Source organism: Azolla caroliniana, unplaced genomic scaffold (assembly GCF_043228905.1).
Source record: "Azolla caroliniana isolate FFs.n. ecotype wild unplaced genomic scaffold, voAzoCaro1.0.p SCAF_8, whole genome shotgun sequence".
NCBI classification, from domain to species: domain Eukaryota; kingdom Viridiplantae; phylum Streptophyta; class Polypodiopsida; order Salviniales; family Salviniaceae; genus Azolla; species Azolla caroliniana.
Genome location: NW_028230443.1, coordinates 14,191,359 through 14,205,354, shown reverse-complemented (window position 1 = coordinate 14,205,354; position 13,996 = coordinate 14,191,359). Strand labels below are relative to the sequence as shown.

General features: G+C 39.1%; 2 protein-coding genes across 4 annotated transcripts; both read left to right on the top strand.

Moving 5' to 3' along the window:
• The first annotated feature begins 367 nt into the window (after nucleotides 1–367).
• LOC147861052 (putative mediator of RNA polymerase II transcription subunit 26b) lies at nucleotides 368–6,543 on the top strand. Of its 2 annotated transcripts, none has more exons than XM_087323812.1 (9): nucleotides 368–1,097; nucleotides 1,920–1,988; nucleotides 2,076–2,158; nucleotides 2,565–2,632; nucleotides 2,779–2,894; nucleotides 2,999–3,026; nucleotides 5,096–5,337; nucleotides 5,596–5,671; nucleotides 5,925–6,543. In XM_087323812.1, the coding sequence occupies exons 1-9, from the start codon at nucleotides 450–452 to the stop codon at nucleotides 6,059–6,061; spliced, it is 1,467 nt and encodes a 488-aa protein (XP_087179938.1). In that variant the 5' UTR covers nucleotides 368–449; the 3' UTR covers nucleotides 6,062–6,543. The 2 variants fall into 2 exon arrangements, with proteins under 2 accessions (XP_087179938.1, XP_087179937.1); XM_087323811.1 differs by having other exon boundaries at nucleotides 369–1,097; nucleotides 5,090–5,337.
• Nucleotides 6,544–9,872: 3,329 nt separating this feature from the next.
• Nucleotides 9,873–13,701, top strand: LOC147861051 (thaumatin-like protein 1b). Of its 2 annotated transcripts, none has more exons than XM_087323814.1 (3): nucleotides 9,873–10,062; nucleotides 10,387–11,284; nucleotides 11,589–13,020. In XM_087323814.1, exons 1-3 carry the CDS (start codon nucleotides 9,993–9,995, stop codon nucleotides 11,635–11,637), a joined length of 1,017 nt encoding a protein of 338 aa, XP_087179940.1. In that variant the 5' UTR covers nucleotides 9,873–9,992; the 3' UTR covers nucleotides 11,638–13,020. The 2 variants fall into 2 exon arrangements, with proteins under 2 accessions (XP_087179940.1, XP_087179939.1); XM_087323813.1 differs by lacking the exon at nucleotides 11,589–13,020 and adding an exon at nucleotides 13,047–13,701 and having other exon boundaries at nucleotides 9,907–10,062.
• The last annotated feature ends 295 nt before the right edge of the window (nucleotides 13,702–13,996 follow it).

Below are 13,996 nucleotides of genomic sequence, written 5' to 3'. Positions count from 1 at the left end.
GAAAGCTGGCAATGCTCACCATGAGAGGCAAGATGGTTTCTAAACCGATCCCAGAGTGACATGTCATGTGTGTCCGATCGAGAGAAGGAGCATCGGAAATCCGAAGCAACGGAAGAGGTGCGCGTGCGTGCTGTGGGGCTGTGGGGTGGTGTGGTGTGAACAGAGGCCTTCATATGTGAAGAAAATTAGTGACGGAAAGGAAGGAAGTATCCTTTCAGTAGATCCCTTCTTCATTGAGAGCTAGAGCTACATATTATCTATGTATGTATGTATGTCTTGTCTCTAAGAAACAGAGGAGCTATTAATATCATTACATACATACATACATACATACATACATACATACATACATATATGTCTTAAGAAACAGAGAGGCCTCCCTTCTGAGAGATCCCCCCTTGCTTCCTTCCTGCTCCTCCCTTGTTTAAGAGGGCTCGATCGAGCTTTCCATGGAGAAATGGCGTGACTATTTTGATCAGATTCCTGAGAAAGACCTCTGGACAATCTGTGAGAGAGCTCTAGCTATTGCTTATTTTGACCATCCCGATGATTTCCCTTCACATAGAGACAGATTTGCCCAAAAGCTTTATTCCCCTGAGAAGCTCTGTGTTGCTATGGAGCAAGAAAACAGCAAAAGGAAAGCTGTAGAGGTAGAGAAAGCCAAGAAAATGGTGAGGGAGGGAGAGAAAGGGAAGAAAGTGGCTACAGGGGCAGAAAAAGGGAAAGAGAAAGTTCCAGAGGGAGAAAAAGGAACAAAGAAGGCCATGGAGGGAGATAGAAGCAAAAGGAAAGCTATGTATGAAGAAAAAGAAGATAAGAGGAGTGGTCTATTTACTAAGATTCATGGAAATGATGATGCTGTTGATTATGTGGATGATGATGATGATGACGACGACGATGATGTTGATGTCGATAATGATGATAGTAATGACTTTGTTGATGATGTTGTTGTTGATGGTGATAATGATGATCATGATGATAGGCTTAGAAAGGGTAAATATGATGAAGCTGAGGCCCTCACTGATGAAATGGAAGAGGAAATTCTCTTAAAATGTGATTTAGTCGAGATCAAAGAAAGCCTTTTGGACTCTTATAAGGTATGTGTTGCTTCTTACAAAGAAACTTGCATCACTTTGCGTTCTTCTTTGATTGATTTATTGCACCAGCACTCTGAAGGTTTTGTTTTACATTAGGTATTGATTAGTCTGTTATTGCTCACGAGTAATTGGATGTTTTTTTTATATGATCTTCTCCAATGAGTTTTTACCATTACTTGTTTGATCACGACTTTGGTCAATTTCTCCTCTTCTTTTATTGATTGAAGGAGTATAAATTCAGAGAAGAAGCATGTTCCTTTTATCCACTTTGCTTTTACTCTAGTTTAAAGATAAAACATTGATCACATTGTGTACTTCTTAGTTACATTATCATGTGAGTAGTCCAAAGTCGAAATATTTGCATTTATCAACTTTGTTTTTGCTCCAGTTGTTTGATAAAGACTTTGATTGATTTGTGCAGTTCTTTGATTGATTGTCTTAATAGTTCGAAGGATTTGAAGGTGTGATTTCGTTCATGTTCTTTTTACTCTTTATTTGATGGATTGTTTCATCTTCTTCATAGTTACTGATAAGACTTTTTGACTTATCTTCATCCTGCTTTGATTGATTGTTGTTCATCATGTTTGAAGGTTTTTGATATGACATTGGTCAAATTGTGTTCTTTCTTGATTGTTTCATTCACTTCATAGTTGTTTAATGAGAATTTGATGTCTTTTTTGTTCTCTGATGATTGATTGTGTCATCCTCTGTTTGATAAGTTTGCCACTTTGTTTTCAACTTTGATTGATTATTTCATTCTCTAGTAACTTCATAGGAATTTGAACACACTTATATTGTTTTTTGATTGATTGTTGATTGCAGTCTGAAGCAGAGGTTTTCGATTCATTGCAGAGGTTGGAACTCATGCAACTATCATTTGATGTATTGAAGGTTAGATTCAAACAATTAAATGTGATGCTTGATTCTCTTGAACGTGGTCACATACATTTTTTTTCTTATAGAAGTTTTTGGGTTCAGGAGACTGAGATTGGAAAAACAGTGAATACTCTTCGGAAGCATTCATCTGGAAGGGTCCGAGCTCTAGCCAAAAAGCTTGTGAGGTATGATTGAGTTCTTGGAATGTGTTGTAACAACATCTGAAAGGGACTCTGTGGCCCAAGAATGCTATTTCTTCATAGACGTCAGGAGTTATAAAAACTTACAGAGGACGAAGGAAAAAAAGTTTAAAAAGCTAGAAGGTCCTAGAGCCAACAAATATCATTGTTCCAAAATATTCAAAGAATTCTAGACCTTTCCCAATTCTTCTAGACCCTCGAATATCATTGTCTCAAGGCATTCGATAGGCATCTGGACCATTCCCAATTCTACTAGATAAATCTAATGTTTTACCATACAAACAAAGGTCCTTTGTGTCAGTGAGTGACATAAGAAATTTGCATATAATTTCTGAACAGTCAGGGAAGATAATGGTCTATAGTTTTCATTAATATGCCATATGTTATGTAGTGAGTGGAAGGACACTGCGGAGCATTGGTACAAAAGTGTGCAAGATGTTACTGCAGCTGCAAAGGCTGGTATGGAAGCATTATATATATACACTTCTTGATATTTCCTTATTTGTTTGCATAATTTTATAGTAACAAACAATATATTAGCTCTTTGATACTTTGACATTGGATTTGAGGTGAATTTCTTAATTATGTTCCTTATTTGCTTCCAGGGAGGCCATTGTCAATTGAATCACCTCTCAATGATGATGAGGATGGACTTCCTTCTCCACCAATGGATGAAGGTGCTCTATTGGCCGGACGAACTGCCTCTTTAGAGATGTATCAGGTTATACTCTTTTATCTCTTTTTATATGAGACACAAGCTGACGCAATATACAAAATGGTGTCTAAATGTTTTTTCTTTTCTTATGTATACCTCTGGTGTTGAAGCTATTCGACTTTATGGATGATGAAACCTGTAAGTTGAATTGAGCAATAACTCTATAGACATGGTTCCCTTCTCTGCTTTAAGTTGCTGTTGATTGCCCTTATGTTTTTTGTTAGTGAAATACTTTTTTCTATGAAATTTTTATACATGTAAACAAACTTGACTAATTTCTATGTATGTGGAGTTTCTCCTTTGGATGCCGTAAACATACTTCAGAAAATATATCCCAAAAGCTAGAGAAACTCTGCTTCTGATATGCGACCGTGCTAAGTCCAGATTTCTAAACTCGGCTACAGGCACAATCATGGTAGAGACCCAATGTCTCAGGAGAAGCTGGAATGGTGATCAGTGTCTTGTCTAATGTGACTCTAATCCCCCGACCTCATGTAATGTAAACCACTAACTCGTCGATGTAAAGCTGAAAGAGTGCAAGGCAGACTTGTTACATGCACATGGTGTTTGTAATCTCATCTGAAAAGTCTCTTTGTGCTCTTTCCCCTCCCTTTGATGCATTCATATATAGTGCTATGATGCTAGTAACATATCATCTCTGATCTGAAATGCTACTGTGTTTGAAGTTGCAATAAATTTAGCTTTTTATATTCTGTCAAAGGCTTTGCTTAAGCTCACAGTTCTTCACTAGATAGACTTCCCAGTCCCCTATATTTTAGCTTTTTGTTGATGACAGCTCAGAGAGTAAAAATGTGATCCAATCTAGATAAGTTGTTCTTGAATCTTGCCTCTATTAGCTCAAGCCATGTGATTTCATGTTCCAGAAATGACCCATATAACTTGGGCATAGGTGTTCCCAGAGGGTGAAACCACAAGATTTGTGTAGTTTCTTATCTCCACAGGTCTTTTTCCTTCAAGGTAGCTGCGAATTGTTTTTGATGATTAACATGCTCTTACAAAGAACATGCTTCAAAATCATCATGATCCTAGGTTCTTGTTTGTGAGCCTCAAGGTGTCCATATGGGTGGAAGATTATAAAGTTCTCCATTTTAAAGCACATGCAAAGAGTGATGTGAAAGTGTCATGTGCATTGGGACTGTACCATGGTACAGGCTTTCCTTTTCTTCAATATCCCATCTTGTACCATGCTAGCGATGAAGAAGTGGCACCTCAGTGGCTTGAGATTCAAGGTGTAACATTGTTGGATGCGTGCATAAGTTATAGGATAGAACCATGAGAATGGTTCTATCCTATAACCTATGCTATCTAGCTATAGGTTATCGCTAGCTGGCTTTTGTAAAGCAAGCATTTTGGGTGCTAACTAGCTTTTGGTTTCAAAAATTACCCATGTCAATATCAATCTAACCCCAGACCTGTTCATGGCAGTACTATCCACTCAATATCAATGTGTTAGTCTATGTTTTCATATGCCTAGTCCTGCACGATGCTATTCGAAAGATGCAATTTGACCTCGTATTTCTGATGCCAATATTCTTGAACTGGATCTAATACCACTATTATATACTAGGATGGAGATGAATATACAGCACATGATGCTGCTTCCCGTTCCCTTCTTCCCTATTACTAACCCCGAAAAGGTAATGATATCTTGGAAGTGATAAATGTATAACACAAGGTGTAAAATCCTTTATCCAATGTAGCCCTTGATATCTACAGGTGGATATCGATGCCATGTCTGGTAAGGTTCATGCTAAGTTTTAAATTTATATCTGATAAGCACATACCCATATTCAAACTAAATGAGGTCATGTGGTGTCATGCACATTACATTACCGAATGCGTCCTCATCAATCATAATCTGTCTAATAATGTCCTTTCATAAAACTATCTACGAGGTTTCCCCCTTTCTATAGATTTGCTGTCCATATTAGGCAGTGGAAAAGAAATTTAGACCTTCAGTTTCTGATATAGTACTTTTTTGTAATCTTGATTTACCTCTAGAATCCAATTTGTTGATTCTATATTATCAATTTCTAGTTAATCCGATTCCTTAAAGGCATTATTAAGATTTCAAGTTAATCTGTCAATTTATCCCTTTCTTGAGTTCAAGTGAATCTGGTTAATCAAGTCTTTATTTATATTTCTAGTTAGTCCTAACATAAGGGAAAATGGTAAAATAGCAACAGGTTCTGGAAATCCAAACGCACAACCTCAATCACTAAAGAAGTCTAATGGTCATATCCCTGGGATCCACGATGGACGCCGTGATAGCTCAGGGAATGCTAATAGTAAGAGAGAGAAAGATGATAGTAAGATGACAAATGGTTCCTCTGATGATCGGAGACAATCTCGCGAAAAGCAAGAGAGAAAAGCTCCACCTACAGAGAAGCAAGTTGTCACTCCTCCCAAGGCATCCCGGCCATGCTTGGTATGTCTAAATATGCTCTTTCCATTGCAATTTAGGGTTTCGGTTTAGCTCTTTCTAGCACAATACATGGTGCAGGGTGTAGGATTCTGGGATTCACTGTCCATGCATGGTATAGATTTTAAAATTTGAGTGCTGTATTTTGTTCCGTTACAATGCATGGTTTAGCTCTTTCTAGCACAATGCATCATTTATGGTTTGGTTCTACTGTGGAGCTGTTGAAGCCACCTTTCTCATATTTTGTTCGCCTCTTTTCAAAAGAATCCTTCGGACTTGGATCAACGGCTCGTTGCGGCAAAGAAGAAGTTGCAAGAGAATTATCAGCAAGCCGAAAATGGTAAATATATTGTTAATAATCTAGTTCATATGCAAATTGCACCGAATATATGCATCCGAATATGTTTGTTTATATACCAAGGAGCATGGACATTCTTTACTTATAGCCATTTTTCACTCTTTACTTCATAGCTTTTCGCAATATGATTTTCTCACAAATTCTGAGCCGATTGCATTTTGAGTACCATTCCGTTTTTGTTCATTTGAGAATATTTTTAAGTTGAAAATAATACGATTGGGGGTGCTGGACGCAGCTAAACGACAACGCACTATACAAGTGATGGGTTTAGAAGAGCTTCCCATGGGCGGGCCAAAGCGTGCCAAGGCCCCTCAATTCATCCGTGGAAAACCACTGTCACATCATCGATCACAATCACATGGACGCCGATGATAAAAGACATAACAATCCATGTAGAAAAGAGTAATAATAACAAGTGAAAGTAGCCAGCCATATTTACTGATTGTGGATGATTGAAAATATTGAAGGGAGCAAACAATTGTATATTAACCAAATCACGACCAATGGTCTTGGCCCGATGCTTATATGTCCTTTCACTCTATTCGTTAGAACTCTTGTAGAGCTTTGCCATTGAAAGTCGATGGTCTAACAACATTTTACATGAGAAAAGTATATAAGAAGAAGCTTTGCGGGATTTATATCGTTTTTCAGCACTTTGCGATTTATTTCAAGCAACAGAGGAATGGTGCCTATTGCAAGGGCTCTCTGCAAACAATGGATTGCAAATTGATAATGTCATTGATTTTGTGTGAGGTCATTCAATGTGACCTTAAATAAGTTCATTATTCAGAAAGCATGAATGAACAACTGTCATGTAACAAGCAAAAAGGGAATTCTTATAGGAATTTAATGGATATTGCCCTAAACCCTTAATGTCATGTAACAAACAAAGAAATGTTTATGTAGGAATTTAACCGAGTAACCCCTAACCATGAATGTCTGCTAACCGACAAAAGCGAATTTGTGTAAGCATTATTTAGTAACTGCGCGGTAAACCACAAATTGTTAGATATTTGTCCATAAATACAATATATATTCCTTCTTCAATATATGATTGGAATTGACATCTCTAACATGTCATGGTACAAATGCAATTCACTTTTGTATTGCTTTCAGGAGATGCACACCAATTCTTTTTCTTTTAACTTGTAAAAATGCAGAGAATCCATTGGCTTATTTGATATCATTGCTGGGTGCTTTATCTCTTACTATCATTATGTTTGCATTTTGTGTGATCTCTTACCAAGCTATCTTCTCAATGTTCTACGAGTATTGTTACTTGTCTTGGAGGGTGTTTATTTAGTTCATAGATTTGGGGGCTCAAAGAAGGTATTTGAACATACTTTGCTTCATGAAGAAACCTCCAGAATGATCCTGTTGAGCATGTTTATTGAGATTCAAATTGTACGTCTTTGTTAATGCACCACTAAATTGTGGATTTTTCATGTATCATGATTTGAGAAATGAAGTGTTTTGGAAATGATTGTCAAGGAGTGTTGATCCTCGGTAATTAAATACTCGGAACATTTTGGATAGAGTTGTTTTTTTAAAGTTCAATTTTGAACTTTTTGTACATGGGAGTCTTTATCGTGCTAAATAGTCAGTTTAGAGTTTGACTGATCATGATCAGATTTGAATGATTTCAGACCTTTATCGAAATGTCATTGTATGAATATTGTGTCATGTTCATCGAAAGATTTTAAAAGAATCCAATGAGATAATCTGATTGAAAATGTGGTGGTGGACCCAGCTTTGGATCTCTCCACCTTATCTTACACCCCAACACCAAGCAAAGGAAAAGGTTGTTTGCCTAATGTTGGGTAAATTCTTAAGAACCAAGGTAATAGCTAGATAGAGGATATGTAGTTTAGTTTGTACATGAAGATGTTGAGAGGTATCTAGATGTGGACTTAATGGAGTCACTAAGAAACGAGATGATTTGGATATGAGGAGAGACTTGAAACTCAAGTGGCAAGACTTTGAAGATAAATTTGAATAAACTATATCAGTATGATGTGGAGATGCTTCATGGAATATAATCTAGCAAGAGTATAGTTATGAGAGCATTGGCACATTAACATACATAAATCATCGAAGTATTAATTATGAGACAACTTGGAATGCTCATGAATCCTAATTCAGCGCCATATATAGGTATGAGATAAATTTCTGTCAAAGTAACAACCCAATCAGATAAGATGTGGATGATCGATTGGTTACCATGAGTGGGATATATACATTTGCACGCCCACTTGGGAAGAGAGGTCGACTCATATGACCCTACTATTATTTAAACCGCGTTAAGGGCACATTGTTTGCAATGACGACAAAATGGTGTACATTAAAGTTAGCATGTTATATATGATCCTGAAACCCTCGAATCAATAATAATGTATGATGATGAAAGAAGAATAAGAATACAAAAACAAACAAGAAAATGAATAAAAAGGTCACTCAAAAGTCTCAATATGCACATTCTCTCTCTCTTTCTCTCTCTCTCTCTCTCTCTCTCTCTCTCTAGCTTCTCTTGTAATTAAATGGACATGCCTTGGTGTATATATAGATATGCTCGATTGTTTTGTTTGTTTCTTCTCATAGGTTGCATACGAAAGAGTATCTACCTATAGGATGGAGTGAACAAAATGGGGTCAGGCGGGGTTGTGTGAGGCTTGTGATCAATGATCACTCTTGCTATAGATAATGTCCCTCAATCCTTACATTTCGGTGTGTCATCTTGTAGATGATTAAAATTCGAGAGATTTAAGCTCAAGTGTATATATTAATAGAAACATAGTTTACGCCTAGGGTACAATTCTACTACACCAATAAACACACATACACAGATTTAGATGATAACAATGATATTTTAACATCGTGGGGAGGCTAGATAATATGATCCATGGGACCTAAAAAGATCTTTATAAGAATCACTCCTTTATTGGTGTAGTGGAGTGATCACATGCAACTTATACTTGTCATTAGGTATCTTTTGTGCTTAAGGAAAGAACATGTGTGTATGTGAGTGCGTGCGTGCGTGCGCCTAACAAATTGGAATTTTGTCTCCAATGTCATTAAGTAGAAGGTCAATGCAATGGTATTAATGGTAGGAAATTGGAATCAAGTTGGTTTTATTAAGTTTCTATTGGAACTTGCTTCTATTGTGTCCTTATGGTAGTGGAAATCTATGACTTTATGTGGCACTAACTTCCATTGTCCAACATACATTGTATGGACTTACTGCAAAGTGATCCTTCATAAGTCTGTGGATATACAAATGATTGTGTAAGGAATCAAAACAAGAAAATGTAATGATACAACTAGCCTTCGAGAAGGAATATGAGCACATGAGTTGGTTGTGCCAATCTTATGCTTCAAATGAGTTGGGTGCAAGGATGTCACAACTTATTGGTGGTGGCTTTGATATTTGGGTCAACATGATGTGGATTCCTATTGAGCCCATTCCTATACTCGCTCAATTCATGCTACACTACATAAGTGGACTAGGAATTGGGGAAATTGTTGGAGTTTACATCTCTGTAAGGACAACTATTGATGGCTCAAGAATTGGGTGATGATTTCATCCGTGTCCTTGAAAGCTCTATTTGATAATATGACGTTATTGATATAGTTACCAAGGCAAGGAAGCTATCATTCATGTTTAGAATTTAGAAGTGACAATGGTAAAACCGCAAATCAAATGTTTGTTGTCACTGTGAATATCCTATTGGTGTTGCCTCGATAAGATTTTTTTGAAGCCACTTACGTTACTCTATTGGTGAGGTTGCTCTTAAAGTTTGAATTTGATCCCAAACACGACGTATAAAGCTTAATTAACGATTTACCTGCTGTATGGTGAAATCCCATGATTTCTTTATGTTTCATGATTGCCCACATAGAAGAAGGAACCACTTGATCAATTTTCTCGTCTCGATAAGTGAAATGCATATCGACTCTTCAAGGAAGCTACCGGGTCAGTCTGTTCTTGAAGGAAAGATGCTATGATGTCTAATTCCGGTAGGTGTGTACATGTTTCTTCGGGTTTCCATCAACAATCTTCTTACTTCTCGTGTCATGTCGTGTGTGCGTATGTGGGTCGGTCCTTTTAACAACAAACACCACAATAAGGAAAGCTTTACACCCCCAAAAGAAAAAGAACTTTTGACACTCTTTTTTACATCTAGAGAGATTTGTAACCCTTTTGTAACCAATTATTTCATAATTACAAATATATGCTCCTGGCTTCTCGGCCTAATCCACACGCTAATCCCAAGGTTCAAGGCTCCAAATCTCAGATCAACCGGATATGCTTAGGGGGGCAGGCGCGCTAATCATCCTGCTAATCATCATCACCTCCTTGTCCTCCTTACATGGCGGTGAGTGAGTGAGTGAGTGGATAAAATATGTAAAGACGGGGTGGGGGTGGTTTAAAAGAAGCCCTTAAAAATAAATTCCCATGTGAATCTATCTATCTATCTATATGTATCTCTTGTTTTTGAGAGAGAGAGAGATACAATTCGTGCTGTGTCCTTTTAACTACGTGATTAGCGTCCTCTTAATTAATTTGAGGCGATTAGCGGGTGATAAAAAATGAGTGGCGTGATTAGCATGCCAGTAATTCGACGCAATTAGCGCGTCTCATTAGAGAGGTGTGTGTGGTCATGGGGTGGTTTAAAAGATGGGAGGCGTTGACTTGTCAGGTGTGAAATGGGCGGGCGGCACTGGCGGAGGAGGAGGAGAGAGGAGGCTGAGGATTGAGAACAGGTGTGGCTACACGGTCTGGCCTGGGCTGCTTCCAAACGCGGGGCAGCCTCTGCTCGCGGGCGGGGGATTCGCGCTCCCCGCCGGCCACTCTCGCGACGTAGAGGCGCCGGCAGGCTGGTCCGGCCGACTCTGGGGCCGTACCGGCTGCCCTAACAATACTACTACTACTACTACTTCGTCTTTGGCGGCGCCGCCTCCCGACGCCGCCACCGCCTGCCAGACCGGAGACTGTGGCGGCGGCCGCCTCCAATGCGGAGGAATGGGCGCATCTCCGCCCGCCACTTTGGCGGAGCTCACCCTGGCTTCAGGCCCCGGCGGCAGCAAAGACTTCTACGATGTCAGTCTCGTCGATGGCTTCAACCTCCCCATCTCCATCGTCCCCATTAACGCCGCCTCCTCCTCCTCCTCCTCCTCCACTTCCATCTCCTCCGATGATTCCGATTCCTACACCTGCGGCGTGGCGGGGTGCAGCACTAACCTGAACCTGGCCTGCCCTAGCCAGCTGCAGCAGCACGTGGTGGAGGTGGTGGAATCAGCAGCAGAAGCAGCTCCTCCTCCTCCTCCTCCTCCTCGGGTGGTCGGCTGCAAGAGCGCCTGCCTCGCCTTCGGGACCGACGCCTTCTGCTGCGCCGGCGCTTACGCCAGCCCTAGCACCTGCACGCCATCGCCATACGCGCAGGCTTTCAAGCGCGCCTGCCCTGCCGCCTACAGCTACGCCTTCGATGACCCCACCAGCACCTTCACTTGCTCTCCTTACTCCTCCTCCTCCTCCTCCTCCTCCGCCGCCGCCATCGTCAACTACTCCATCGTCTTCTGCCCCCCCTCCTCCCTAAGGTACCATTCTTCTTATGCATTACATACACACATTGGCTTTGATTCTCCTTTTCTTCCTTTTCTTAGGGTTGCAGGAATCATGGCACTAGCTTCCTTTTTCTTAGGGTTGCAGGATTCATGGCACTAGCTTCCTTTTTCTTAGGGCTGCAGGAGCCATGGCACTAGCTTCCTTTTCTTAGGGTTGCAGGAATCATTGCATTAGCTTTCTTTTCTTGACGTTGCAATTTCAGTCTTACTTCCGATAGCTTTCTTTTTCTTAGGGTTGCAGTTTCTGTCTTACTTCCCATAGCTTTCTTTTTCTTAGGGTTGCAGTTTCAGTCTTACTTCCGATCACCCGTTTGAACATGACATAATCTCTCTCATTGATGCAACTTATTATTACGCGCTCCATTCGGTTTTTAAGGTTTCAGCGTTCCAACGATAGGCAAGCAGGCAGGCGGCAGCTAGGGTTTTAGGTCCACACATTTGTGATCTGCGTTCGGCTGTTCCATTCGGTTTTTAGGGTTTTAGCGTTCCAAAGATCGGGAACGAGGGTTTTAGATCCACACATTTTAGGGTTTTTGGCCTTCTAGGTTGTATCTCTCTCTATCTGGTGTGGGTTTAAATGGGTATGATTTCACCATTTGTGGTTTATAGACAAGAGTTAAGGTTTTCTCTAGGGTTACTACAACTACAAGAGATGGTACCTACTTCTTCCATGTCACCAAGGGTTTGCCAATGTATCTTCAACTTGTCCCAAATCTAAAAACAAATACATATGTTTTGTTATGGCCTTCGAAGGCCCAAAGATGGGACCCTATGAAACAACAAACAAAATTATTAATGTTTTCTATGTCCCACAGATACCTTTGAAGCTTGTTGACTCAAACTTATGTGAATGTTCCACAACTTTACTCATGAATCCCACAATTGAGGGTTCAACACATCTATCTAGCAATGAGAACATGATATTTGATCAAGAGTGCATCACATCTATCTAGCAATGAGAACATGATATCTGATCGAGAGTGTAGCACATCTATATAGCAATGAGAACATGATATCTGATCGAGAGTGCAACACATCTATATAGCAATGAGAACATGATATCTGCTCGAGAGTGCATCACATCTATATAGCAATGAGAACATGATGCCTGCTCATCATGTAGTACCTCGCCCTCTATTCGAATAGATGCGCGTGTGTGATTCACGTGAAAATACCCCCCATGTATGAGCACACATGTACATAAGTGTGGGTCCTTTGCTACATGGATTGTGTTGAAAACACTAGTCATGCACGAAAACAAAGAGATGTTGTAATCTTTTGGTCATTTTGTCGAATGTCAAATCGCTTTATCTTTTGCATTGCAAAGTTTAACCCTTCCGGTTGTTGTCTAACCATCCTCGTTGTTATCTTTCTAGAAATTCCAGAATAATACATTATGCTAAAGTTTAGTGCCAATCTTTGGAATCTCTCTCTTGTATTTTCCTTCTTGTAAGGTAACAAATTTGTTCCCTATCGATTCTAAGTATTTTCCACACATTGTTGTAGTGATTTTCATAGAGTATTGAGGTATCTATCTCCTTTTCCCTCCTTTTTTTAAGTTCCTTTTACAATAATTTATTTTGGGTGCAATGATATGAATCAAAATACATGGTGGTGGAACATTTTGCTCTTCTTTTAGGAAACTTTCAACTACATTCAAAGTAGTAGATATCAGTGTTGAACACAGTTTGTCCAATGATACCAGTGCAATAATATGGTTCTTCTTTTTTGGCAGTCAAATGAATGCAAATGCCGCACCCCATAAGACCTTTCCTTCATGCCTCAACAATGTATACATTCAATCTTTCTTTGGTTTCTTCCTTTCCTTCTTTTTCAGTCTCTAAACACTTACCTTGCCCCTTTCACCCAAATATTTTCCAACTATTTCAAAACGTCCAAGATATGCTCATTTGTTGACGCCACTCGCTTTGAGTAGCTTTAATAAACTGCACATCTACAAACCCTATCAGAGTTTTTCAACTTGTACCTTGTTGACTAAGCTATTTCATGTATATAATTATGCATCACTAGGATCAATAATGAGGAAGTGATTGAGGTGATTGTCGATTGCAACCGCTCAAAAGTCTCAGATTAGATTATTATTGTAATGCAAGGAGTTTCAAATTGTATCAATTGGTACGACATATTGTATCAATGTTTGAAACAAGTTTCTCGGACTTCATATATTACCATTTTGTTTGGCATTATAAAAAGGACCTTTGTACTTCCCTCCAAATGTTGTCGGTGAGCAAACATGCAAAACCCCAAGGTAAAACTCATGGGATATTGGTCTATTCTATTTCCCTTGAACATGAACAACTATCATTCACAAAACTCCTCACTTTATAACTAAAATGTAAATGTATATATAATAAATTCCATTCTCTTTTAGAATTCTGTTTACCATCAAGAGATTGTGATTCCTCAATTATTCTACCTTTGCGGGACACCCGAAATGTGGCCATCAAAGGCCACAATTATTGCTTGCATCAATTAATCTTTTATTATGTTAACATCTCAGCATCAACTCATGTATTTCTTGAGAATTATGAGAAAAACGAAGAGTCCTTTTACTTTCCCACTAAACCAAAAGGTGGTCAACAAAGGCCATGATGTTTCTGTATATTATGCATCTTTATTATGTCAATGTCATGACATATTTTTTATGCTTTTATAAGAAGATAA